Source organism: Primulina tabacum, chromosome 2, assembly GCF_025594145.1.
Source record: "Primulina tabacum isolate GXHZ01 chromosome 2, ASM2559414v2, whole genome shotgun sequence".
Lineage (NCBI taxonomy): Eukaryota > Viridiplantae > Streptophyta > Magnoliopsida > Lamiales > Gesneriaceae > Primulina > Primulina tabacum.
In genome coordinates this window covers 53,240,679-53,267,810 of record NC_134551.1, presented here as the reverse complement: position 1 = coordinate 53,267,810, position 27,132 = coordinate 53,240,679, and the positions used below count along the sequence as shown (strand labels likewise).

General features: G+C 34.6%; 4 protein-coding genes across 11 annotated transcripts; 2 read left to right on the top strand and 2 right to left on the bottom strand.

The window, feature by feature from the left end:
- The first annotated feature begins 4,833 nt into the window (after nucleotides 1-4,833).
- On the top strand, nucleotides 4,834-11,416 carry LOC142536956 (LEAF RUST 10 DISEASE-RESISTANCE LOCUS RECEPTOR-LIKE PROTEIN KINASE-like 1.4). 2 transcript variants are annotated; one of them, XM_075642438.1, is made up of 4 exons: nucleotides 4,834-5,837; nucleotides 9,897-9,932; nucleotides 10,029-10,364; nucleotides 10,461-11,416. In XM_075642438.1, exons 1-4 carry the CDS (start codon nucleotides 5,006-5,008, stop codon nucleotides 11,390-11,392), a joined length of 2,136 nt encoding a protein of 711 aa, XP_075498553.1. In that variant the 5' UTR covers nucleotides 4,834-5,005; the 3' UTR covers nucleotides 11,393-11,416. The 2 variants fall into 2 exon arrangements, with proteins under 2 accessions (XP_075498553.1, XP_075498554.1); XM_075642439.1 differs by lacking the exon at nucleotides 4,834-5,837 and adding an exon at nucleotides 8,792-9,666 and having other exon boundaries at nucleotides 10,461-11,414.
- Nucleotides 11,417-12,045: 629 nt separating this feature from the next.
- On the top strand, nucleotides 12,046-12,504 carry LOC142537865 (uncharacterized). Its single transcript, XM_075643348.1, has one exon. The coding sequence runs from the start codon at nucleotides 12,046-12,048 to the stop codon at nucleotides 12,502-12,504; it is 459 nt and encodes a 152-aa protein (XP_075499463.1).
- A 2,146-nt stretch (nucleotides 12,505-14,650) lies between these two features.
- Nucleotides 14,651-17,940, bottom strand: LOC142536955 (delta(7)-sterol-C5(6)-desaturase-like). 2 transcript variants are annotated; one of them, XM_075642436.1, is made up of 3 exons: nucleotides 16,401-17,558; nucleotides 15,745-16,050; nucleotides 14,651-15,144 (listed from the first exon to the last, which is right to left on the bottom strand). In XM_075642436.1, exons 2-3 carry the CDS (start codon nucleotides 16,025-16,027, stop codon nucleotides 14,852-14,854), a joined length of 576 nt encoding a protein of 191 aa, XP_075498551.1. In that variant the 5' UTR covers nucleotides 16,028-16,050; nucleotides 16,401-17,558; the 3' UTR covers nucleotides 14,651-14,851. The 2 variants fall into 2 exon arrangements, with proteins under 2 accessions (XP_075498551.1, XP_075498550.1); XM_075642435.1 differs by lacking the exon at nucleotides 16,401-17,558 and adding an exon at nucleotides 17,596-17,940 and having other exon boundaries at nucleotides 14,657-15,144.
- A 1,066-nt stretch (nucleotides 17,941-19,006) lies between these two features.
- On the bottom strand, nucleotides 19,007-26,211 carry LOC142536953 (plastidic glucose transporter 4-like). 6 transcript variants are annotated; one of them, XM_075642429.1, is made up of 16 exons: nucleotides 26,027-26,211; nucleotides 25,439-25,591; nucleotides 25,131-25,208; nucleotides 24,656-24,908; nucleotides 23,974-24,088; nucleotides 23,681-23,748; nucleotides 22,943-23,075; nucleotides 22,762-22,861; nucleotides 22,565-22,677; nucleotides 21,910-22,003; nucleotides 21,638-21,791; nucleotides 20,701-20,847; nucleotides 20,546-20,619; nucleotides 19,933-20,021; nucleotides 19,723-19,837; nucleotides 19,007-19,401 (listed from the first exon to the last, which is right to left on the bottom strand). In XM_075642429.1, the coding sequence occupies exons 1-16, from the start codon at nucleotides 26,105-26,107 to the stop codon at nucleotides 19,219-19,221; spliced, it is 1,950 nt and encodes a 649-aa protein (XP_075498544.1). In that variant the 5' UTR covers nucleotides 26,108-26,211; the 3' UTR covers nucleotides 19,007-19,218. The 6 variants fall into 6 exon arrangements, with proteins under 6 accessions (XP_075498544.1, XP_075498545.1, XP_075498546.1 ...); XM_075642430.1 differs by having other exon boundaries at nucleotides 25,460-25,591; nucleotides 26,027-26,210; XM_075642431.1 differs by lacking the exon at nucleotides 25,439-25,591 and having other exon boundaries at nucleotides 26,027-26,208.
- Between the last annotated feature and the right edge of the window lie 921 nt (nucleotides 26,212-27,132).

Here is a 27,132-nt window from a genome sequence, read left to right as displayed (position 1 = left end):
TGTTGTAATGTATTTTTTTTCTTGCACTCTTTTATTTGAAGTTCTTTTCTAATATTTTTTAATAAATATTTATTTAATTATTAAATTAATTAAAAAAATTAATATATATGATTATTAAATTAATTTTCATGGTTATTATAAATATAAATATACTTGAATATATAATTTAAATTATAAATAAATATAGTAAATTAACGTATTGAGAATGAATGTGATCGAATAGGAGGGATATAGAAAAAAATTATGTTTTTTTATAGGGTTATGCGTCGGGTTTATGCTTGGAGGAGAAATATTTAAAAATAGTGTTTTTTTAACTTTTGACACTTTGTGTTACTATGTGTTTAAATCATTCGACCGTCTCAAATAATTTACCAATAAGTTTTTTTTCTGTAAATAACTATGAAAATTTCAAAGTCAGTGTACCAAAATCAGAGTCAGTAGACCAAAAATATTATTTTTCTCTACGAAAATTACTCACATTTTTCATAACTAAGGCCGATTTTCCACATGTGCTAGATTGTTAAATATTTTTTAATTCATCATCATAAATCTCTCGATTTAAATGTTTTTAGTCATTGCTTGCCATCAATCTCGTCCCAATACAGCTCTAACAGTGTGATTCTATTAAGGAATCTTGTCTACTCGGGGATTAGTGGTATACTTATTGCCTATCCTTCTAATTAATTATGCATTAATTCTTTTCTTAATTTAGTTGATTTGTGTTTTATCCATTGTTATATCCATAATTTATAATTATAATTTGTAAGAACATAAATAATCGAACTTTAAAACTAAAGAAGGCGATCGATTATATATGTTTCAAATCTCTTCATTAACCACTAATTTTTAGGGTACATATGGATTTAACAAGTCGGGCATGGAACACCGCAGGTGGCTAAAGTTTTCTTTACATTTGATATATAAGGCTCCAATGTGGGACTTTTGATGTATTCGCAAAGGCATGGAACATGATCCTTCACGGTTCTACAGCAATCCAGAAACGGAGGAACGCCGCCAATTATCGCAGCGAGGCATGGGTTGAGATCCGTCACGTTGCAATTCAACCCCGACTTTTCTTGCATTCCGAAGACCAGCACCCCCGCTAGGCACCAGAAGGCAACAGTAACAGCAAACTTGTTCATTCTCGAGCGGGAAGGGAAGAAATTAAAACGGAGGGGATAGTACCGTTCGTTGCTAGGGTTTCCACGTACCTCAGAAAGCTTGTGTGATGGGGGGATGAAGAAATGGAGTGGAATTTATAGGCGTGGGCGGCAGCAAATGTCCGGAGAGGCATTAATTTGCAAGGCTGGATCCATTTCATAAATATTATTATTAATTATATTGGAAAAATTCATTAAATTATAAGTTATACCAATCATTAATTACTACATATATCAAATTATAACTTTTTTTTTATAATTCAACATATTTAAAAACACTGTCTTATCAATAAATCCCAATAGTGACAGATCGTACAAAAAAATTTCCTAAGCAAAATCTGATGTCACATAACTAAAAAACAAACAATAAAACAAATTAATTACACCAAAACCTAAGAATTGAAACATTTTGGGCCCAAATTATAAAACCAATTATACTATTTTCCCTTATTCAATTAAATTTTATAGAATATCATAAATGACACGTGGATAATAATAAAAGAGTAGTTCTGAGACGATCTCACGAATCTTTATATGTGATATGAGTCAACCCTACTGATATTCAAGCATAAAAAGTAATATAAAATCAATTTAAAAGTGACTTACAATTGACCTCTACTACCTTTATTTTTTATAGTATTTCATAATATAACCATCTGATAATAACTTATTAAATATGTCTTTTCTCTATATAGAACCAAATAGTCATTTAACTATTTCTCACTAATTATGCTCCGAAATTGATTCTTCACAATCTTTATAGCTGAAAATGCTCTCATTAATGTGTCAGTTGAAACCGCACAAGAGCATGATTGAATGAATATTATTTATTTTTTAAATTTATTTTTAAAATATAGATTTAAAAAATCATTTTTTAAATTTATAAAATTTGATGGAATGAGTTTTTTTTAAACGTTTGCTTACATAAATATTTTAAGTGTTTTTTTAACTGAAAATCTCTTTAAAAGCTTCAAATTTGAAGCTTTCAAAAAACACTAATTTTAGCTTAGTTAAATGCTTTTTAAAGCACTTATAAAATGCTCATCCAAACACATAAAAAATTATAAAAACACTTTTTTAATTAAAAAACACACATTTTTCTTAATCTAGATTTTCAATCCGAACGGACTCTAAATCTTGAAAAATGTACAATTATTTTTTGAACAAAATAAAAAAAAGCCAAGATAGGAATTTTGTTTTAAACTTAACTTCTCCAATGATTTTTTTAAAATCTATGTGAAAAGTAAATATATCTATATATATTTGAGGTGAGTTGAATATATTCTTTTGAAATAAATAAGAAAATCAATTGAAGAAATTTAAGAAATGAAATAAAATAAAATATTTACGGCATATTTTTTCATGTTTTCGAAAATATTTCCTCAATAAATAAATTAGCTAGGGAATATATGTGGTTGGCCATAAAAGTGCGACTTTCGGATAGAATTTGCCGATATATATAAAACTGGAGTTAGAAGTATATCGGAATGAGAATTTGGGACAAATATTGTAGGTAAGGGCATGAGCTGCTTTGTCCCTGGAATCATCTGCCGGAGGAGAGTCCAAAAATGCAAGGGGAATAGGCATCTCTGTTTTCATGATATGGAACTCTTAATAATTAAAAGCAAGTAGTTAATGTTGAAAATAAGAGATTTGGTATTGAAAATAAAAGTCGTAAATATTGAAAATCAGTGCTTGATGATGTATGTAATAATATATTTATTTTTGGTTTATTTAAATTATTTCCAAAGAACTTCTATAAATAGATCTCTCAATTTGTAAAGAAAAATACAATTGAGTAGATAAAATTTTATAAAAGTGTGTAATTTAATATATTTTTGAGTTTGAGATTTTTTCTTTCTACTGTAAATTTTTGCTTTTAACACGTCCATGTAAAAAATGATGAAGTTATTTTTAGTCCAGAAGTTTCATATCTAAGTGTTATTGGTGTCCTTATGTATCTTGCAAATTGTACAGACTTGGGCCTTTTGTATTCAAAAAATACCAATCAAAGTATAATTGGTTATGCTGATGCTGAGTACTTATCTGATCCACACAAGACACGTTCTCAAACCGGATATGTATTTACTCGTGAGGCACTCTAATTTCTTGGCATTCACAGAAACAAACACTCGTAACAATTTCATCAAATAACGCGTAGATTATTGCACTACATGAAACAAGCCGTAAATATTGTGTGTGGATAAAATCAATGACCGAATATTTCCAAATCTCATGTGGATTATCATTCGACAAGAAGCATGTGACACTATATGAAGATAATGTTGCATGTGTTGCTCAAATAAAGAAGAATACATAAAAAATGATAGAAATAAACATATTCCTCCTAAGTTCTTCGCATTCACCCAAGAGGTTGAGAAGAATAAAGATATTGATATTCGTCACATTCAGTCAAGTGAAAACTCATTAGATCTCATCACAAAGGTACTTCCTACGACAACATTCAGAAATCATATATATAATATTGGGATGTGCAATATACAAAATTTGTGAAGAATTGTTCGTGTTAACATGAAGAAGAGTTTATGCGACTGCATTCTTTTTTCCTTAATATGGTTTTTATCCCAAGTAAAGTTTTAAACGAGACAGTATAAAAAGACGTAATGAAAACAATCATGATAATCATCACAAGGTGGATTGTTGAAAATAAGAATTGTAAATATTGAAAATTAGTGTGTGATGATGTATGTAATGATGTATTTATTTTTGAATTATTTCCAAAAGAATTCTATAAATAGATCTCTCAATTTGTGAAGAAAAACAAAATTGAGTGAAGAAAATTTTTAAAAAATGTGTAGTTTAATATATTTTGTAAATTTGAGATTTTTACTTTTTAGCATAAATTTTTACTTTTAACAGTTTAAAAAACAAAATTTGGAGAAAATTTTATAAAAATATCTAGTTTAATATATTTTATGAGTTTAAGATTTTTACTTTTTAGCGTAAACTTTTACTTTTAAGAGTTAAAATTTAGTCAGAGGTATAAATAAATGGATAATGCATATATATATATATATATATATATACACACACACAAATCATTAATAGAGTAGTAAATATATAAATCAATGAAGACTTAGTTGTTACACATGTATTTGTTGAAAAGTCGTTTTCACAGATCACAAGCGAAAACACACAACTCGAAATATGCCATCAATTATCATTCAACTATCTTCCTCTTAGATATTATATATTTCCACTCCAAGTGGGTACGTTTATTCAACTTCCTACCTACCTACATAGCTACAAGACTCGGACGTGCTTCTTAAATTAATCCACTCTTTTCATTTGTATAATTAGGTGTAAAAAGATCAGCAAACTACCAATTTTTTTTTAAATCTAAACCAATTAATTAAATTTGTCGAGGTAAATTTTTTTTGGGATCAAATATACTGTTTATTAAGGATCCTGGAATTTTAAGCAAGAGGGATTTGGATTCTGATGCCTCTGTTGTTTTAGATTAGTTATCTTCAAAATTTTAAGCAAGAGGGATTCGGATTCAATTTCCAGTTCCTGTGTGCCAAATTTTATCAGTTGAAACCGTAACACTTTTACCATTTCTTCCAATAATAATTGACTTGCGAAGTGGCAGGTGAACGATTTTATTTTTAATGTCATTTACCAAGTCTATGGTTTTATACAACGTAGTTGCTTAAGTAAGTGCCCAATATTCTCCACTTTTCATTTTTAATCATTTTCTTGAATTAATATCCCAACTTCCATCAATTTCCAAGTCCTTTCCAATGTGATTGAACTCGATCTTCTTATAATCATAAATGATTAATTGATCTTCTATATAATTTTTCCCAAAAAAATTTCTTGAAATGAAGGCTCAAATCCCTTCCTGGTTTACTAGGTTCCTTCATCTTGTATTCGCAACAAAATTCTTTGTCATATCCCAAGCCATTAATGGATCCAGCAACCCCCAACAACTCTACAACACATGCAGCAATGCATTCAACTGCGGCAATACAATCAACGGAATCGGCTATCCTTTCCGGGATATTCACGATCCTCCCTACTGTGGCCACCCGAGCTTCATCCTCAGCTGTGATTCAACCAATGTAACAAGAATCTACCTCATGAACACAATGTATCAGGTTCTGGAAATAAACCAAGCCGCTCAAATCATGCGAGTCGTGAGAGACGACATCATGATGGAAACTTGCCCGCAAGTGATGGTTAACACCACTTTAGACTACACCGTCTTTGGTTACGCATCCACGTATAAGAATTACACGTTCTTGTACGGTTGCCCGGCTTCGAAATATCCGTATTACAACCCTCTTTCTTGTCGGAGCGGCGGATCAAATGACGGTGATTTTGTAAACGTGTATCTGCGGCCAGGAAATCTGGGCCCTGGAAAGTGTAATACTAGTGTCGTAGTTCTAGGGCCTGGAAAAGAGGACGTTGAAAATGGGAATTCAACAGGTTTGGTTGAAATACTCCGAGAGGGATTCGAGATTAAGTGGAAACTTGATGGCGAAGCTTGTCTTGCGTGTACTGAATCCAAGGGAAGATGTGGATTCAATATAGAAAATAATCAGACGGGCTGCTTTTGCCCTGGTCCTCCATATTTGGCTGACACTTGCTCAATATTCGCTAATGGATCATCGCCTATTCCCGAATCGTCTCCGTCTCCGTCTCCGTCTCCGGGTACGCATAATGCCTTCCTTCTTGCTTGGAATTACATATGTTTTACTGCATCTTACGCAATCACTTCATTTCATTGCACAAAATTGTGAGCTATATAAGATTTTTAGACAGCTTTTTACAGTTAACACCAAGGGACGGAGCCATCCCAAAGGCTGGGGTGGGCTCCAGCCCATGCTACATTTTTTGTCCAATTAGGAATATGGATTGAGTTTTTTTAAAAAAATTTTAACCTTTTATTTTTTATTTTTAGCCCATTTTTAGCCTAATTTTTAGCTCAATTTTTAACCTAATTTTTAGCCCATTTCTCGAGAGTTTTCTTTCATAGCCGTCCCCCCAAAATACATATTTGATTTATATTATTTAATGTTGTTTATCGATTCATTCAGCCCAAGATCAAAATATTTTCTGACTACGTCCCTGTCACCGAATATTTTGAAACTACTCCAATCAAGATGCATGTTTTTTTCAAAAACCTGTTGGTTCTGTATGCGTTCATTTGATTTGGAAAACTTGGTAAAAGGTTGCAAGTGGTAGTCTAGTCTAGGCGTCTCGTTTATAAAGAAAACAAAATAAAGGGAAAATGATATTTTTCCCATTAAATTATCCATTATTTTTTTTACTAACTTTTAAAATTTTGATTTTGATACACTGACTTATAATTTTACTGTTTTGATCAAACTGTTGACGTGATATTAAAATTCACATCAATATTTTTCTACGCAGAACTTCTACGAAATTGGACTCAAAATTAACATCTTAAACCAAAATTTGAAAATTTAGTATACTTAAACACAAAATAAACAAAATTTATGAACCAAAAAATATATTTCCAAAATAAATTATGATTGTTAGGTCAGTCCACCAACCTCATCGTGATCATCAGAGTTGGTTTAGTCGCACCAAATTTAGACTCATTCGACGGCAGTTGAGGCGCATTCCTTGAAAAAGTATTCTGCTATCCCTTAGTTAATAAATTTATGTAACGTATTGGATATTAATGATAATTATATGTATTTGATTATTGATTTCTATTTAATATTTTTTTATTTTTTTAAAAAATTATATAGAATCTTTCCTAACCTCCAATTTTCGAGATACAGGCATCTTTTAGTCGTAACTGTTCCCCGTAGCCTAACAAAACAGTTAAATAAATAAAATATTTTGCTTCGGATAATGCTTTGGAAACCTGATTTGCAATGTCAATATAGAATGGGACTAATTTTGACCAATATGAATTTATGATCAATGGGAAATTACCAAATTTTGTTGTCCTGTACTAAAAAATGGGCTACGCATCAGTAGTCCACCTAGGGATGTAAATGAACCAAACCGTTTGCGAGCTATTCGAAGCTCGGCTCGATAAAAAGCTCGTTTGAGTTTGTTTGTTAATCATATCAAACCAAGCCCAAGCTCGATTTTGAGCTCGAAAATTTAATCAAATCAAGCTCAAGCCTAAGGATATTCGGCTCGTGAGCTCGCAAACATGTTCGATAATAAGCTCGCGAGCTCGAGCTCGGCTCGTTTAGGTGGCTCGCAAACATGATTTTGGAATGTACAATAATATACTGATTTATGTTTTTTTAGCTCTTATTTGTGTCGTTTTGATTATTTATGAATAAATTTACATTTTTATGTCTGATTTAAAATTAGCTTATAGATATATTTAATTTTTAAAAGCTCGATTCAAACTCAAACTCGAGCTCAATTCTATGCTTATCGAGCTCGAAAACGAGACGAGTTCAAGCCAGGTTTGTTAAACATGCTAAACGAGCTATTAATGAATCAAGCTCGAGCCTGGCTTGATTAACATGCTAAACGAGCTTTTAACGAGCCGAGCTCGAGATTTTCTCGAGCTCAGTAATTTCAATACAAACCGAGCTCGAGCCTGATAATAGAAGCTCGAATCGAGCTCGAGCTCGAGCTCGAGCCTCAAACAATTTTAAACAAACCAAGCTCAAGCATGATACTGTTTGGTTTGGTTTGGATCGTTTACATCCCTAAGTCCACCCTAGCTAGCTAGGGAGGAATTAAGATTATTGTAATATTCTAAACATAGTTTGGTACATGGGATAAGGGAGAGATTGATAAATAATCCACCGTATCCCATGTTTGATATCTTTTTAATAATATCATGGGCCCTTGATAAATAATTTTTTAGAATGATAAAATGTCCCTTCTATTTGTGTGATAATTTTAATTTAATGATAAAATACACTACAAATGACTTAATTACCCTCAGTTTATAAATGATTTTTATAAATATATGCTAGTAGGTAGAAATTAAAATCAAAAAATATTTTTATTTATTTTTATATATTATATAATATGATAATTATATAAATGAATTCGAGATAATTATATAAATAATTTTTATAAATCTCAATAAAATTATTAGTATCACCCGATTAACCTTAAAAATTAATATTTGACTTGACTCACAAAATCAAGGACTCAATTATCATATTATATAATATATAAAATTAGGTAAAAATAAATAATCATGCAAGCATTATCGACGCATGAACAGATAAAAAATTTGAACTCAAACAACAACTTTGAAATTATAAAATTTATTATGGTAAGGTTAATTTTGTTATTACAATATAATATATAAATTTAATCACTCTTATTAAAATCATACCAAACATTAAATATAATATCCTACATTTTATTTATCATTAACTTATATATCACATATTTATCCTATCATATATACCAAACTATGCCTAAAAATGTAAAAATATGTAAATATTTCTTGCTGCATATTTATCGGTTTTTCTGTTGAATTTTTTGTGTAATAAAATCTTCAAATCATGTCATTTTTATTATATATATATATATATATATATATACATGCATTGATATGTAATTATTTTTAAATTAAATTAATATTTTTTAATATCAAAATAATTAAATTGATTGAATTATTTGAACAATTGATGTGTCAACAAAATATTCAACGTTCAAAGTTCGCCTACTTTTATCACATTGCTGTAAACAAAATGCCTCCGACGCCTCGTCACTTCCCACTTCAACCAAATGCCTCCCTTTCCTCTTTTCATCACACTCGTCGCCACCCTCTTCACGGCGGTGCGTTCCCAGAACGATGCAGCCACATTCCCAGACTGCGACCGCACCTTCTCATGCGGCGCCATCACCAACATAACCTACCCTTTCACAGGCGGCGACCGCCCCTCGTACTGCGGAGTTCCTGAATACGCACTCACCTGCAGAGACGACACGATCACCGAGATGACGCATGGTGCACTCGTTTACAGAGTCCTGCAACTCGATCAAACTCAGAAAACTCTCGTTCTGTCTCGCTCCGACCTGTACACTACCACCTGCCCGTCGGAATTCCGGAACACGACCCTCAATTCCTCGTTGTTCTCTTACGAAATTGTTCAAAATGAAGATCTTAGTTTGTTCTATGGCTGCAACACTACCGCGATGACGGTGACACCGACCAATCTTTTCCAGTGCAATTCCGGTGGCTTCAGTTTCACCAATGCGTATTATATTATCGGGCCGGTGCCAACCGACCCGATTTTGAGGATCCTATCTTGTAGCGTTAGTATTACGGTGCCTGTTTTGCGGGATGTAGGCAATCTACTTTCGAATCTGCAGCTGACACTTGGGAAGGCATTAACAGAAGGTTTTGGTGTGAATTATGTCGACCCGTACGAGAAGTGGTGCTCCGAGTGCAGTAGGTTAGGCGGGCGATGCGGGTTCGATTCGAGTTTGGTTCAACCCGTTTGTATTTGTGGAGATAGGCCTTGTCCTTTTGCTGTAACACTTGCTCCAGAAGCTAGTTCAAATGCTTCTGAAGGTAATACGGATTTGTCATGCAAGTTCTTGAGCCACTAATGTAGTCTGGACAACTTACATGTCTTGCTCTTTTGGTTTCTCGTGAGATGTTATCGTTTTTTCTCTTCTTTTTTTCTTTTTTTTTTTTTTTTTTGTAAATTGTTATCGGTGATATTCTTTTCTCTTAATGGTGAATTATATATTTATATTATCCGATCGTTTTAACTAAGATTTTGGGGATTGCTACTGCAGGAAATAGCTCTTCGAAGAAAATAGGATTGATTATTGGTACGATCTCCATCAATAGAACAAATTTCATTCACTTTCGCAAAATGTATTATGCTTGAAATTTTGATTTTCAGTTCTTTCTATGTGTGGATCCAGGTCTGGCCCTAGCTGGCGCAGTTCTTGCCAGTGTTGCGCTCGGATTCTTGATTTTCTACAGTAAACAGAGGCGTAAAAAGCAGATTGTAACCAACTATGTTGACAAAATGAGCAAGGATATCGCCGCTCCTCCCTCGAGCAAGGGTCCCTTGTTTCCCAGTTCGATGAATTTAACTAACAGCATCCCTTCATATCCATCTTCCAAATCCGAACTGGGTTGGGGAAGCACATACTTCGGGGCACATGTTTTCGACTATGCTGAACTAGAAGAAGCTACTAATAACTTCGATCCTTCTAGGGAACTTGGAGATGGTGGATTCGGCACTGTATATTATGGTATATATTCAAGCCCTTTTTATTCCTTTTTGACTTTGTTAATTCAGCCCACGGTTATTGAAGATGAGATCTTCTGTTTTCTTTTACTCGAAACAGGGGTGCTAGCTGATGGTCGCGCTGTTGCAGTCAAGCGTTTATATGAAAACAACGTCAGACGAGTGGAGCAATTCATGAATGAAGTCGAGATTCTGACCCGGTTAAGGCACGAAAACCTTGTGATGCTTTATGGATGCACGTCCAGGCGCAGCCGAGAGCTAATACTAGTTTATGAGTACATCCGAAATGGAACAGTGGCTGATCATCTTCATGGAAAACGAGCCAAATCAGGCTTGCTATCTTGGCCAGTTCGGCTACATATAGCCATTGAAACAGCTGAAGCACTTACATATCTTCACAAATCAGACATCATCCATCGAGATGTTAAAACCAACAACGTTCTTCTAGACCAAGATTTTCACGTAAAAGTTGCCGATTTTGGGTTGTCCAGATTGTTCCCCACGGATGTCACCCATGTATCAACGGCCCCACAAGGAACTCCTGGTTATGTCGATCCTGAGTACTACCAGTGTTACCAACTCACCGAAAAGAGTGACGTGTATAGCTTCGGAGTGATGTTAGTCGAGCTTATATCATCATTACAGGCCGTGGACACAAGCAGACACCGGCAAGATATCAACTTATCAAACATGGCTATTAACAAGATCCAGAACCGGACATTGCATGAGTTGGTGGATCCAAATCTTGGTTTTGACACGAATAGTACAGTGCGAAGGATGGTCACATTGGTCGCGGAATTAGCTTTTCGATGCTTGCAACATGAAAGGGATATGAGACCCTCGATGGAAGATGTTCTTGAGGTTCTGAGAGGGATTCAGAATGAGGATCTGAATGCGAATAAGGCAGAAGTACTCGACATTTTGGCGGATGAAGATGCTCGACTGCTTAGCATCATCGTTGACCCTCCGTCACCGGATTCCGTTGTCGCCAACAAATGGGGAGGTAGCTCTACATCTAATTATAGTGGCTGAACTTATCCATTTATCTGCTTGGTGTTTTTGTCACAGAGAGATGGACTTCATGAAACATGTTTAAGATGTAATCCTACGATTTCATCAATTTCCATGTATGTTAATGTTATGTATTTTTTTTCATAAGTGACGTGGTTTTGACCATAAGTTTCAAGGCAATGTACATGGCTTGGGTTCTGTTGCTGAGTAGTTTCTTCCAGTAACATGTGGAGCTAGAAAATTCTATGCTTTAGTTCAAAATAAACTTGTCAATCTCTGTTTTCAAGTTTTTTGCACCTCAGATTCTTTAATATAGATTCATATTAGATGACTGAACAATTAAAGAATCAGAATCCAATGAGAAAATGTCTCTATTAGCAATAAAGAATGATGAAATCAAGAGCGAAAGGAGGGCCTTTCTCCTGGTGCCACGTGTAAGAATATCAGAGGAAATGGATGGAAACACCGAAACAGAGAATAAAACGAAAAAGTGGCTGGTTTCCCGTACTTACTTAAAACAGCCCCCTCAACTCTTCTCTTTCAACCTACAAAATTACACACAGCACTCTGCCTATATACCCTTCCACACAAGATGCCTAGATCTTGCTTTTCCACACTCTGAATCCCTCCAATTCCCAATCTGATCATTTTCTTGATTGAAGGAAGAATATATCATGGCCACTTTTCAGAAATTCAAACTCTTGGCGACACAGTGTGCGGTTGCAGGTAGCCCTACTAGAAGCCCAGCCACCAGCCCAGTAAATGTAATCCACATCCGCAGGAAGAGAACCCTTCGAATGCTGCTCGGCCGCGCTGGTGGGAGAAGGCTCCCGGAGTGTCCGGATGAGAGCTCTCCTGATCGGAGGGACAGTAGCAATGAAGGGAGCTCGCCGGAGAAAGGTGAGAAGTTGTCTGCCAGGAACAAGCTCAAGGATTTGTTTGTGTCGTCGCCGCCTGCTTTCGGAGAGATGGCCTCGGAGAATGTCCGGGAAAGGTTGTTGACAACGAGCAGCGTATCCGATGGCGGCGTCAGGGAGGCTGCGTACCGCTCGCTGCGTCCGCTTTCGGCGACGATTCGACAGCGGTTGATGAGGAGAGCGTGGCGTCCGCTGCTTGTCGCCATACCTGAGTAAATGTAATAGTATTGTGAAGTGAAATTTTGTACGAACATTAAAACTTGTTGTCCTGTTCTTCTATGGTGTATTAACACACGTGCTATTTTGTCTCTGTCTTCTACTCCATAATTTCAATCATAAATTAATTACTTGGTGGAGAAATTCAAATGTTATTATTCATGGGATAAAAACCTGTATGAGACGATCTCACGGATCGTATATCTCTTATTTGAGTTATCCATGAAAAAATATTATTTTTTATGCTAAGATTATTATTTTTATTGTGAATATCGGTAGAGTTGACCTGTCTCACAGATAAAGATACGTGAGACCGTCTCACAAGAGACCTACTCTATTAATGGTATTTTACATTTTTAGTCTTAGAAATGTTGCTATTAAAATTGAATTATTTCTGTTATATATGTAGATAAACAAATTTTTTTAACAAAAAATAATATGAATTGATTTGATTTAAATAAATTTATTAATATCAATGGAATAAATTTAACTTTGGGGCGAATTTTTTTTATTAATTATTATTGTTCTTGAGTTCAATTATTATAAGAACTCCGTACTAATTTGAACTTAAAATTGGATCTAAATAAAAAGAAGTGAAAATTTAGAGGGCAAAGAATATCTTTTTGACCAGCATCAAAGCAAGGAAGAAGACAGGGAGTGGGGGTATTGTGCTCTTTTGATAAATATTAAAGTAAAAGAAATAATGCCGACCTTTTTTAGAAATTCTCCAAGAGATTTGATTATGATAAATTTTGTACTAATGTATGAAACAAAATTTTATTAAAACTACTTGATATTTTGATTGTTCGGTAGTTTTTATTTATGTTGTAGTTTCGGTCTTATTTTTCGCAATTATATTTGGTATTAAATATGTTCTGTCTAAATTGAATATATATATATATATATATATATATATATATATGGGGCTTGTAGCCCATTTGATCACACACAATTAGCCGACATCCTAAGTTCGATTCTCTCTCCTAATGTATGTAATTTTAGAAAAACCTTGGATATATACATCGGGGCCACTGACACAAATAAGATTTCGACCAAAGAGTTTTACTTTTTAGGAGATGATAAAATTTAGGGCTTCCAAATTTCATTTCAAGAAACACAAACATGGTTTTCATTCAGCCCAATGAATTTTCTATAGTAAATGAGTTACATAAGTTTGTACTATAGATATTTGGATAGTGGCTCTTCTGTACAACATGGTTTCTAATTTTCTATGATATTAAGCAGTATATTTTTAAAAAAATTGGAGTTGCCGGTATTTCACTTGGAACAGCTATGGACATTTTAGATTCGGTTTTTTTTACCTCACAATAACTCATGATTTAATCTCATATAGATGATAAATCTTTCGTCCGTATTAAAAAATGACTTTGGTCAACTTTTTTTTATCTATATTCTTTATATAAGCAAACGTATAGGACAATTTTAAAAAATTATAAACAAAGGCATAGTCCAATACATGGGACACTTGAAAAAAATGAGGTCCTGTTTTGAAATATGTAAGATTATATGCAAAACCTCCTTCTATTTAAATTTTGAATCCAAGAAATTAATCTTTGATCAGGAATGATGTAATGTGCCTGAGCATCCAATAGAATGTCATAAATCCATGTGGGCAATCTGTGCTGTACAATGTAACACTCGAGGGAATTTTTTATTTGACCAAAGGGAATAAGATATTTTTAAATTTTTTTCAAAACTTTCATATCATGTGGTTGCATGTGGTTGTACCTCATGGATTGGGCAAATTATAAATATGCGAGAAACCGATCCACATCATACCTTTCATCCTCACAACTAAAGAGAGTTGACTAAATATTTTTTAAGTTTAAAAGTAATTTTATCCAATCTTCTCGTGTTATTTGATGTCTGCAGTAAAAAAAAAAAAATTTCCAAACAAAACTAAGCATATTTCTCTGAAAACAAAACCAAACATTGTCATGAATTCTACAATTTGGGTTTAAAATCCTGAAAAACAGATGGAATCCAACAACGGCTGATTCAGATAATTTTCAGTGGAAGGTTTTTTCTAGTACGTTTTGCTCTACCGACTATAGGCTCACATCAACAAGCTGGCCATAAATCGCAGAGTCGTGAAAAAATGGACTCAAAACTCAATGAGGAAAAATGCATCAAAAGCTCGACTTGCAGGTGATAGAGATTGAATATAGAGATGATCGTGTCGCGACTTATTACAAGAACATCAAAACCCCTCCATTCTGAACATCTACCATGTGTAAAATTTACATATATAGCATAATCATGGTCATACAACCGAATGAAGCACAAACCAAATACACAAGTACATAGAGGACTAACACTGCATATGTTACATTTTCTTGGCCTCATCTTCCATTGGATCACGGAGAGTTCCGAACATCCAGTCCATCCATATTGTGTAGTGGCCATAGTTGTGGCGATAAGTGGTGTGATGAATTGTGTGGTACCCTGCGCCCATCACAGGCCATAGTTTCCCGTGTATGCAGTCGTGAATATTTGCAGTCCATATGGCCTCGATAAATAAAAGTGCTATGTGTGTGGTAAAATGCACTGGTACTAAAAAGAGAACTATGACATGAGGTACCGCCTGTAATATCCCATCGAGCGGGTGAAAAGCCAGACCTATTCCAAATAAAATAAAGAATAAGTATCCAATTGATGAACAAGTGTTAATTTCCAAGGATAAACATAAAGAAAATATAATCAGCAGACACATACAGAGGCTGCTTCTTATGCATAATTCAATGAGGGTGTGTTAGATCAAACGATTCAAGAAAATGTAATCTGAACTCATTAGTAAATTGCAAATTCTCTTTTCAAAAGCTGTCTTCAATAATGATGATGTACTCCGAAGTTCTCAAACTGAATGCATTTTAAATTATGTCTAAGATCCTTTACTTAATACAGGAACTTCAATCTATAAACACACCAGGCAAAAACAAAGGTCACAAATCCTAAAGTTTGCCACATTATAACTCGTGTACTCATGTTCAACAGAGATCTGCGAGAAAATTGTAAAGTGACAAATATATAAAAATTTTGAATATATTTTACTAAATTGTTTTTATGTTGTCAAAGACTCAAAGTCTATTCCTTGTGTAATTTCTCTAAGACCAAAAATGCAAAAAATAAATTACACACGATCTTTGCATAACTCGAGTGTGGCTATTTCATTGAAAGACTTAATAGGAGATATGAAAGACAAAATAAACAAGAACTTACCGGCAAAGGGAGAAAGTGTATTTTGCTTGTTATAAATGTGATGAGTGGCATGAAGATACTTATAAAGCGGTTTTATGTCATGTAATTCCCGGTGCATCCAATAAATCCCAAACTCCACTATTACTAGATAGATAATCGTATAGCAAAGATAAGGAATCCACCCAACATCACATATCCTCAAATAACACTTTGTCCATCCATGTTCAATCATGTATTCAGATATTGTCGGAAGAGCACAGTACCATGGCATGGCTTTCATGGCAACTCCTATCTGCAAAAACATGGCTTTTTTCGAGGGAATGGAATCTGTAAAAAACAGGTTATCATGGACATCATTCCTTACACCAAGTTAAATTAAGAATTTATATACTGGTGTCAAGATTTGTTCCCAAAAATTGGCGGAGCCAAGGGGCGATCTAATGTAATTGCAGGGTGAAATATGAATTCCTAGAAAAACATCAAACAAAATCTCGAATTATTTTACAAGCAAAACGTGTATCGCACTGACCCAGATAAGATCTTCCCCTTGATTTATATTTTTCACAAGGGATCTCACATAGCCAATGAACGTGACTTTGTATGAGAGTTAAATTTAGCTATACACATAAGAAAGCAGAACCAATTGACATGATAGACATTATAGTAATTTAGAGAACCTTAAGAACCTGGCTCCAAATAACTTCAAAATAACAGGCACGAGGAAAGCCATCTAATGTAATTGCAGGGTGAAACCTGGATTCTTAGAAAAACATCAAATAAAATCTCAAAAAAAATTACATGTGAAAGGTGTATCACGTTTACCTGGATAAGATCTTCCCCTTGATTTCTACTTTCACAACCAATCTTACACAGCCAATAAATCACAACACAACTTTGAATGAGAGTTAAATTCAGTTCTATGCACACAAAAAGTGGAAGCAATTGACGTGATAAACACCAGAGTAATTTGGAGAACCTTAAGAACCTGACTCTCTTATCTAGCGCCTGCAAATCATCATTACAGTGCTCCAAAATAAAACATGCAGAGAAGAGCCTTAACTTTCCATCATTTACCATTGATATGTTCCATAATAACTTTAAGCTATGGATAAAATTGGGACAGCCAACTGGAACATGGGACATATTTCATCAAAGAAAATAACATAGAATAGAGTACATGCTCCACACATATTTTTTGGGGAAATGACAGTTTCAACAAAAATAAAGAAACCATTCATGTCACTTGATAAACTTGCTCAGCAGATTTTTTGAATGCAGAGAATGATCCTGGTTAGTTTTATCAACATCTCAATAATTGGTTCAAAAGTTTAACAAGATTCATGACGCAGATAAGGCCAGTAAGAGAACGAAATCCAGTAGATACAAAAATTACTTCAAATAATCAACAAAAAATCCAAATAATTATATGCCAGGTATCACAATCGAGAACATGTGTTTACTACTGTGTAGCGGAAAAGATTCAGAAATTGAATTTCAAATGACAGTTGACGATATATTCAGATCCAAGTTTAAGCAGCAAAAGTGAAACTGAGCAGAACTACATAGGCAGCAGATTAAACAAAGAAACACCCTCAACCCATCCGCCTCTTCAAGAAAAAGAATCAAAACAAAGCAAGAAACCACGCATTAATCACCATTATTGCACAAAATCGGCACAAGCTTTATACCCCAAAATATATACATATATTAAAAAAAACCTTTACAAAATGGAAACTTTTGATTTTCAGGTAAGGTAGATAAACAAAATCGAATAAAAAAATTAAGAAAACCAAAAAAGAAAAAAAGAAAAAAAAAAAGTCCATGAAAAAATTATAACCAGTGTAAAGTTGAAACATAAAAAAAGAAAAGTACCTTTGGGAATATAAACATTGCGCTTCAAGTAGTAGATATAGAAACACCACAAAATCCCAGAGATAAAATAAAGCAAAGTGCCTCCAACGTAGTTCCGTAGCCACCCTCTGTAGAAGTGAGGTAATGCAGCGCACCACTTCTCCGGAAGCATTGAACCCAATACGATGTCATTGTACCATGAGGTTTCCTCCACGAACAACTTCAAGTAATCTTCCTTCATTAGACCTCGGTTCCGGTGCCGGCGTCTCGTGTCCCGACCACCGGCGGAGATTTTTTGTTGCTAATGATAATGAGAAAAATTATGTGGAAGGGAGAGATTAATACACTGTACTAGTGAGATCCTCAGGTTTTACTTTGCCAGAGCAAATTACCTTATGCCAGAGCATAATCTTGCCTAATCTCCTATTTACCCTCGGTAAGATTTAAGTTTCTTGCTGTCATACGAGTAAAATGGAGAATTCAATTTGATTTTGTAGTCAAATTTAAGTATTTTATTATAATTTTAATTCTTCAAATTGGGTTGAGGATTTCTAAAGGAATTTTTTATTTGCAAATTTCAATATGCATATGTTATATTCTGAATTATGCCCCAACAAATCTCTATTTTTTGTTTGTATTAAAGATAATTAACATTTGCCTTTAGAATTAAAAAGTTTTGTGTACCAAAATTTTCAAATTACAGACCGTTATCGTATCAAAAAATTCGATATTGTTACCGTATCGTACCGAAATCTTCGATATACCATTAGTTCAGTATTTTTCGATATTATAATCTCGATATAGCGAAACTTCCGTATTTTTTCCCACCTTTATTCGGGATGTGATGCGATGTCCGACGGAAGTAGGAAATTTTCATAAATGTATAGTTGCCAGAATTTTCAATCTTTTCCCCTTGTATATTTACAAAGCATACAAAGTGAGAAACAAAACCTCACACGAAATATGCCAAAGGACAAAATTAATTTCGTCTCAGAATTTCCAATATACGTGTACGGAAAAGGTGATCAACTGGGGGTTTATTTCGATTTGCACGTGCTGTTCTTTTATAGATAGCGGACATGTTTTTTTTTTACTGTCTAGATTTTATATACCAATATTTTATACTAGATCGATCTTTAAAAAAAAATGATTCAGTTAATTACACCGGTTCTAAATCAAATCAATTTATCTTAAAAAATAGTTCAAACCGATTTAATCAATGATCGAACCGAAAATTTTTATATCATGTATAAATAATATATTTAAAATTCTAAAGATTTTAAATATATATTGAAATAATAATAAAAACTATTTATCAAAATTTTAAATATAAACAAGATACATATAATAAATATAATTATATCCATATTTTTAGACAAAATAAGCTTTAATTCTGTTAAATAATGTGTCTTTTATTCAAGTTATAAGGGTAAGTTATAAGGGTATTATTGGTTAAGAGACATTACTACAAGTTCAAACTAAAAACAAATTAATGTACACTGAACTGTCCGAAAAGCCATGTCAAGATGTCAAATATGTCTTCCTCATCCAAGAAAAGGATACCAAATGGGGGAAATTAGACTATGATCAATCAAACCTGTCCCATAACTGCAGACGAAGCTGTAAGATACATGAATAGCGTACTCAGATAGCCGGACTCAGAGCAAGCTCGATTTCCTCCAAAGATCGGCCCTTCGTTTCCACAACATTACCGGCTATGTACATGACTGCCAGAAGACAAACACATGCAAATCCCAGGTACACTGTGCTGATTCCGAATTTATTTACAACGCTCAAGAAGTACAGGCCGATCACAAAATTGGATATCTGCGCGAGAGAGAAACAAAGGAAGCATCATATTAACCGAGTTGATAACACATAAACAGATTCAATTAATTTGCTTTAAATCTTAAGAAATATATTTGAAGTCTCAATATGTTTTTTCTTGAGGAAGCAATTATAAGATAATGCTCGGTATTAGGTTACAGAAATAATGCCTACTTCACTTGTAAAATCTGAAATTCTTCAATATCCGTCTCAAGTGGTGCACAAATTTATTCAGGAAAATAAGTTGATATTGAATGTAACAAGAGAAAAACATAGAGGTGCAGAAAGTTGGTGGTGGACAAATTGCATAGATTTTCTTACCCAATGCATGCCCAAAGACAATGCCACTGCTTTGGCTCTGATCCTAGAGGCAAAGATCTCTGGAAGTAGCAGAGCAGGTACGGGACCAGCACCAAGAGAAAAGGACAGTACATAACTGCAGAAAGGAACAAACAATACGATACTATTAAAGACGAAACAATCCTACAAAGATGGAAACTGAACCTGAACTATGGGCATTTAACAACTTACAGAACAGTGCCAAGGACAGCAAGTGTTCCAGAATAAGATGTCAGAGCATTCCAAGTGAAGGTCAGGAAGAGTAGCAGCATAGAAGCGGCCTTCGAACACACACAAATTGGTTATCGGTAGTGATTATAATAACCATAAATGAAAAACTCAATCCATAGTAAACAGGTACAGTGGGCCAGACAGAGGTTTGAAGTCCCTTGAAGAGGTAAAAAGTTTTTCCAAAACTTTAAGCATTCGTCTGAAGATAAAGAGCAATGTAGACCGATGACATTTAATGAAATGTCCCATTGATGCTTCATAACATTACAAATTGCTGATTTTATAAGATTAAATTCCGTCAAAACGAGTCCTACCTTGGAAATAAAAAATACAGTTAAAGAGCTGATAATTCAACAGACATAAATAATTTCAGTGGCAAAACAAGCCAGTACTTCAAGATAAGGTATTGTTCTAAATGATGTTTTCGTGGAGTATATTCCTCTTGATTAAAGTATGTCTTCACCTATCACAAGAAGCATCATCCTTTTTGTCTTTGAGACCTCAGACATGAAATTTAGTTAAAACGTTTACAAATAATACCTTTTACTATCAAGTATCCAAAATGTAATCTTACCATTCCAGAAAAGCTTATAAGCAGAAGACTTTTTCTTCCTTGTTTGTCCATCAATGAAGATGCAATAGTTGTGCCTAACAAACGATTGGAATCATGTGAGGGAAGCTAGGCAAATATAATCATAAAACTCCCAAAACCTCCAAAATAAAACTAACCAAACACATTTGCCGCTCCAACTAGAGCACTAGCAGCAACATCAGAAGCAACTCCAGCGCTACGGAACACGGCCGTCGAATAATAAACAACTGCATTTATCCCAGCAAGCTGCTGCAGCAAGAAGAGAGCTGCACCGACACTGACAACTGCGGAGGAACATGAAAAAGTATTGCTTTCAAGGAGATACTATATGTTTCAACAAAAGCTCACACGAAATTGGACAAAAAGAAACCAAACTATGGTCACCCATTAACTGTTCAATTATATTTACGAGCGCATCGAACAACATAGAATACAACCAAAATTTGTAAGCCCTCATTTATGATGCATATATAATTCTATAATGAGTACAAAAACCACCTACAACAAGAAAGGGGCATAAACTAATGTATCGTTGAAAGAAGGAATATTAGACAGAAAAAGGTAGGGATCCACACCAAATTAGTTGAATTATATGTCTCAGTTCCCTCAAATTGTCGCAATCAGCCAACTCAGACATACAATACATATATCCCAAGAGAGTAAGTCATAGCCCATAAGAGAAAGAAGAATACGAGGAGATCGATGAGTCAATGAAACCAGAGTTGAAACGCAGTTAGTTCACCAGCAAATAGTCTTGACACTTCCAGCCATTGTTCTTCGTTTTATGGTGCTAAAGAAGTTAACACACTTATGAAGAACTATGGTCCAAACATATCTAAACTTACTATGGTTGAGTTCAAGTGGCCATTTATGATTAACAAATTTTGGATGTGTGGATTTTTTGTGAGGCGTTGACTTTTCATTTTTACATGACAAACAATCAACAAAGTCAAACATAAAGAGGGGGATAGTTTTTCTCTACACTTTCTTCTTCCCCGGAAATGCATGTTCATCAACATATGCATCTTTAAATGCTGGTGGGGTCAGGAAACCACTTGTTAACAAAAGATATACCGTTTCGGTAACGACGGCTCAAAAGATCAAACCATCCAGCTTCTGGTTCAGAGGAACCTTGACTGGCAGCATCCAAGTCACTCATAACCTCCGCAACTCTTTCTTTTCCATATAGCTTCCTAATAGACGTTTCTGCTTGAGAAATTTTTCCTTGCTGTACAAAAAGAAAAGGTCCTCATCAAGCATCAATTAACAAGAAGAACCATTCAGATACACAAAAAAAAATATAGAAATGTGTTGATCTGAAGTTTTTCTATACTGAAGTTTCGAACCTGGTACAACCATCGTGGACTTTCAGGAGAAAATGTCATTCCAAGGGCCAATAACATAGATGGAACAAGCGCCACACCAAACATTGTCCTCCACCTGATACATGGATCAGATGCTTGGTAAGATAATAATCAGGCAATGTAAGTGCAGGCTAAAATATGAAATGAAAAATTCATGAAAAACAAATGATAGAAGACCAAAATCGTCATGATATTGTATAGAATCTTTAGGCTTGTATTCAATATAGACAAAGTTATTCACATCCTCTATGCCGACACTCCATTATATTATAATATAACAATGAAAAGAAATCAAATCCTTCTTCAGCTACCTTACATTATACAATCCAATAATAAACAATTTTCACTCACTCAAAACCAAATAAAACCAGCTGAACTTGAAGGCCCACGAGCGATATAATATGAAAACATAAGATAGTTATACACGAAACTAATGTAGGTTTCAGACTTGATTCACAAAAAACTTGCCAAATCATTATTGACTCTTAAGGCAATTTCAAGAAAAAAGATATAAGACTATTTCCCATGGAGACAACCATAGGCATTTCAAGAATTCTTGATGTATCTGGTGGAACTGTGGAAAGTAATATGTGTGATCATCCAGCTTCGATACAGAAGGATTTAAATGAGAAAATACCACAAAGGATTCCCTGCCAAAGGTAATCCAGCTACCAAAGCCGCGAGAATCCCAACACAAATAAACAATTGGTTTACAGACCCGAGTGTGCCACGAACTTCGGTAGGTGAAATCTAGTGGCAGAAACCAAGGTAAGATGAAGAACAAAATGCATTTGAGTAAGACAGAAAATAGAAAAAGGTGAGAAACAAATGTACCTCAGATATATAAAGTGGGACAATAGCAGATGATATGCCAATCCCAATTCCAGCTAGTAAACGGCCAATTATCATAGCCTCTATACTTTGAGCCGTGGCACTGTAAATAAGGAGGCAGTTTAGGCACAGTTATTCTAATAACTTTATCAAATCCAAAACATCCTCCATCCCAACTACAGACCAAAGAAATGCTCCAATAGTAAGTGGGATTGCATCCAACTGGAAGGTCTTTGTTCGACCAAATTTATCAGCCAACGAACCCCCAGTAAATGAACCAACAGTGGCACCGGCTAGAAGAGTGCTAACAACCCAGCCTACATAAAAAACATTGGTATAACAATATGCATGCCGAAAGTACTAAAATAGTAACCACTGGACAAAATTATTATGGCTTCCAAAGATAAATACAAATCATTCATTTCCAGAAAAACTTTGCCTGAATATTGGATAGAAAGGAAAGGAGTCTCCTCAACAGTCAGGTCAAAACTATGCGAGTTTATATCCACCTAAAGATCATTTGGAAGAAGACCTGGACAATGAATACAATTAACATGAAGGGGAAAATCCTTTCATTTCTTTAACAAAGAAATGTGCTTGCTTCTTGCTACGTGAACAGAAAAATTGCAAGCCGGCAGACTTCCAAGGCCGAGGGAAACAAAAAAGACAATAGTTTTTACTAATAGTTTTGTTTGCTATCCAAAACTCTTCCAAAAAATACTTGATGATTGGCCACGGGACACTGGATAAACGACTGGCTAAAGGCTCCACTGTTTTCGCTCTGTTATCCCCGTAGTAAGTGATTTTCTGAAATTCAAATATATGGGCAAGATTCGGTTTGATTCCATCTCGAATTAATTGTCCATTTCCTAAACAATGCAAATATACCTAAAAATTAAGAGTTAGATCAAACACAACTTGCCTTTTAACACCGCATTCTCAGCAATCCCAAGGTCCTTAGCGAGGTACTCTAAAGCTCCATTAACAACCCTGAACAAGAGTGGAGTATGTCGGTAGTACATAAAAACATAATTTTCAGAAATATAATAGAAAAGCAAGTCAATAAACATCCAATCAATCAACATCCAACCAACGACCAAGAGAATAAGAATACAACTGAAGTGGATTTCTACTGATTTAAAATTCTAGCTCAAGGTCAGGTACTCCTAAACATCAGATTTGCAAAAAGGAAAGGCAAAAAAAAAAAAAGCATACCCTAAATGGTATCCAAAAAGAATGGCTCCCAAGCAAGCAACGCCGACATACGGAAGCACTGATCCAGATGATTTCACATGGATTTTGGCAGATGCAGCATCCTCAACATCTCCTTCTGTCGCTCGACAGGATATAAAATAATTAATCATACATCTAATACATAAATAAATGTCCACAAAAATAAGCTTCAACTTTTACTCAACATTGTAAAAAAAAAATATATGTGAAATATTTGAAATTACATAATGAGAACATACACTTATTAAAAATAGATTAGTAGTATCAAAACTCAGCACATATTTGGTAATGTATTATCAAAATGGAGTTTAACAATAGTGATTACTTGATAATTGACGACTAACAAAGCTTAAGTGCTCCGAAATTTCATCCCCATAAAATTCAAGAATAAAATGTCAACAGTTGGGAATTAATAATGACGTCACTAGGCATAGTGAAACCAACTAAGACGTGCAAAATACATTCCATCACCGCATCACAAATTTCAGCGCACCAAGTGAATCGTACGGTGTCTTGAAGAGTGAACATGTACTAAAGAAAATATTCCAATTCATCCAGAAAAGGCTGCCAAATTCCCTCGCTGACTATATTTTTTCGAATGAATGAAAACAACAGTCGATTAAAAGTAAAAAGAAATTCTAACGTGTAATACGAAAATACAAACCAGAAGCTTGAGCCCTGACTGATCTGAACTTGGTCGATGATCCGAAGACGGATTCAACACTTCCTTTCGCTCCCATTGACGCCCAACCGATCCTAAATCCAAAGCAACCAGTCCGCTTACTCATCGGAAGTCGAGTTTCAATTACAGGGAACGCCGAGTCCTTTTTCCCATAATCACTCACTCCCAAAAAAAGTCTGCGGTTTTGAAGGCCATAGCCCGATTTAATGGAAGCTTGCATTTTCCACGAACTGACCTGTCAACGCTTTGATTAGGAGTTAGGACAATTAAGAAAGTCAACAAAAAGAGTAAAATAAGTACACCGAAAACGCAACTCTAATTCAATCCCAGTCACGCCGTAATTAAATAGCGAAATCAAAGGAAAATAAACTCATCCACCAAAAACCGGTGAATGCAGATTCCACAGAACACACACAAAATCGTATCAGAATCCAACAAATTAGCACCATACTCTTACCAGTTTTGAATCGATGGCGGTTGTGTTGGAACGATCAAAGAAGCGTGCCCTGGCGGATGAACTTCGGGGGCTCCGTGCCTGCGGAGAAACGACAAGTGAGAAGAAGGAAACAACTGTGACTGTTTGCTTAATCGTTAATAGTAACGAAATCGGTGGAGATTTCAAACTTTCATTTTCCTATTTATTTTCGAAATTCAAATAAAACTTATCCTTATCCCACATTCAAAATAGACTGTCCGGTACTCTTAATTAGTAATCATTAAATTTTATAATTTTTTTGGACAGCACACGTCGGAGAAAAATGATACGAGCAAGGGTTGGATCCTTAATCGAATTGGTCGCGACTTGCGCTTTGGTGGACGCCTCGTCGGGGAGCCTGGGTTGAGAGAGAATCGGGGAATAGATTTTGTGTGTTGCAGATGGATGGATAAGTGCCTTGCTGTGCTGCATGTGGCAGCAAACTGCAGAATTTTTTGCCAAATAGTACAAAACATCATAATGAATTTCATATAATATTATTGCATAATGAATGGGATATTTATATAAAATGTTTTTTAAATAACAAAAATATATTTATTTCAGATATGATCACACAAACTTATATCTTTAAAAAAAAAACCATATCAGTATATTATGGAGTAATCACATTATCAAATTAAGATAAACATTTTTGTATATCTTAAAAGAAACCATATCAAAAAAATGTTATGGAGTAATCACAGACCAAATTAAGATAAACGATTTCAAAAATGTTGGTTTGACCAATTTTCTTGATTTATTGGATCGTCAGCTCAAGGTCAATTTTTTTAAAAACTACGGCCCTGGAAACAGTTGGTATTCCAACAAACTTCATATAAACAAAGGGATCAAACGCTTCAAAATCGAACGGTGCTGACCCCACAGAAGCAGGTGAAATTCAATTCCCAGGAAAATCCAAGCTTCACAACACCACCAAAAAGGCCGAATGGGTCCTCCATCCTGACGACTTGACCCAGTCGGTGTCAGATTACTCCTCCATTTTAAGGAAGGAGAACCGTAGACCCGCCGTGGCACTGCCTGCCACCTGTGGTGGAGCGATCGGTGACGCCGCCAACAGCCGCCCACGAATTCTGGGGAGAAGATGGGAGTGTTGGATCAATTATTTATATGGGCTTATATGTGAATAATTATGTGCTGTGGGTTGTCTATTAAGTTAAGCCCAAAATAAAGTGATCAATTAATGGTTCGGGTTATTGAGCTTTAATGTATCTAATGGGTTGTGGGCCTTTAATGTGTAGAGACATAAGTGTAATTTCTGTTTTATGATGGGCTAAAACAGAAATATCAGAAGATATTGGTAAACATTATCTATAAATATGGGTCATGGTCCTCAGATCTCGCGTTGTCACTTTCACTATTCTCTCCCCCATTAAGAAAATAGTTCTGAAGAGAAACTAAAGGATTCTCTCAAAGAAAGAGCGCGTAGATCTGGAAGATCAAGACACGATCTAAACAATTCAGGATTATGGCTTCAGGTACGCTTCCGCTTAAGATTTCAGTCAAATTCTTGATGATTTATCATGATGGATTCTACGGTTTATGGGTTTTCCCCAACAAGTGGTATCAGAGCCATTCATGTTTGAATCATTGAGATTTGTTTAAAGTTTTTGGATACTTTTTGGATCCAGATCTGAAAAAAAAATTAAATTTTGTTTTAAATTTTTTTTGATATGGCTTCAGATCTGGAAAATATATTGATATGTTTTCAGATCTGAAAATATTTTGATACGGTTTCAGATCTGAAAATTATTTTGGTTTAGATCTGAAAATTTTTTATATGGTTTCAGATCTGGAAAATATTTTGGTTGAAAACCAAATCTTTTAAAGTTTCAGTTTTGGTAAAAAGATTTAGTTGTAAAATTTTAAAGATTTGGTATAAGATTTCGATTTTCCTTTCGGTTTTTGTTCAACAAAATATTTTAGAGGAAAATCGAAAAATTCGGATTAATTTTTTTTTAAAAAA

Bases quoted from the DNA above. Each gene is read 5' to 3' on its own strand.
- LOC142536956 (XM_075642438.1), top strand. From the start codon at position 5,006: ATGAAGGCTCAAATCCCTTCCTGGTTTACTAGGTTCCTTCATCTTGTA. The intron at 5,838-9,896 runs GTACGCATAATG...TTGCTACTGCAG, and splicing joins GTCTCCGTCTCCGTCTCCGG to GAAATAGCTCTTCGAAGAAA. The intron at 10,365-10,460 runs GTATATATTCAA...TACTCGAAACAG, and splicing joins ATTCGGCACTGTATATTATG to GGGTGCTAGCTGATGGTCGC.
- LOC142537865 (XM_075643348.1), top strand. From the start codon at position 12,046: ATGGCCACTTTTCAGAAATTCAAACTCTTGGCGACACAGTGTGCGGTT.
- LOC142536955 (XM_075642435.1), bottom strand. From the start codon at position 17,815: ATGAAGGAAGATTACTTGAAGTTGTTCGTGGAGGAAACCTCATGGTAC. The intron at 16,051-17,595 runs GTACTTTTCTTT...TGTTTTTTACAG, and splicing joins CAATGTTTATATTCCCAAAG to ATTCCATTCCCTCGAAAAAA. The intron at 15,145-15,744 runs GTAAGTTCTTGT...TATTTGGAATAG, and splicing joins TACACTTTCTCCCTTTGCCG to GTCTGGCTTTTCACCCGCTC.
- LOC142536953 (XM_075642429.1), bottom strand. From the start codon at position 26,107: ATGGAGGACCCATTCGGCCTTTTTGGTGGTGTTGTGAAGCTTGGATTT. The intron at 25,592-26,026 runs GTCAGCACCGTT...AAAATTCTGCAG, and splicing joins ATTTCACCTGCTTCTGTGGG to TTTGCTGCCACATGCAGCAC. The intron at 25,209-25,438 runs GTATCATTTTTC...GTTTCTCCGCAG, and splicing joins TAAGGATCCAACCCTTGCTC to GCACGGAGCCCCCGAAGTTC.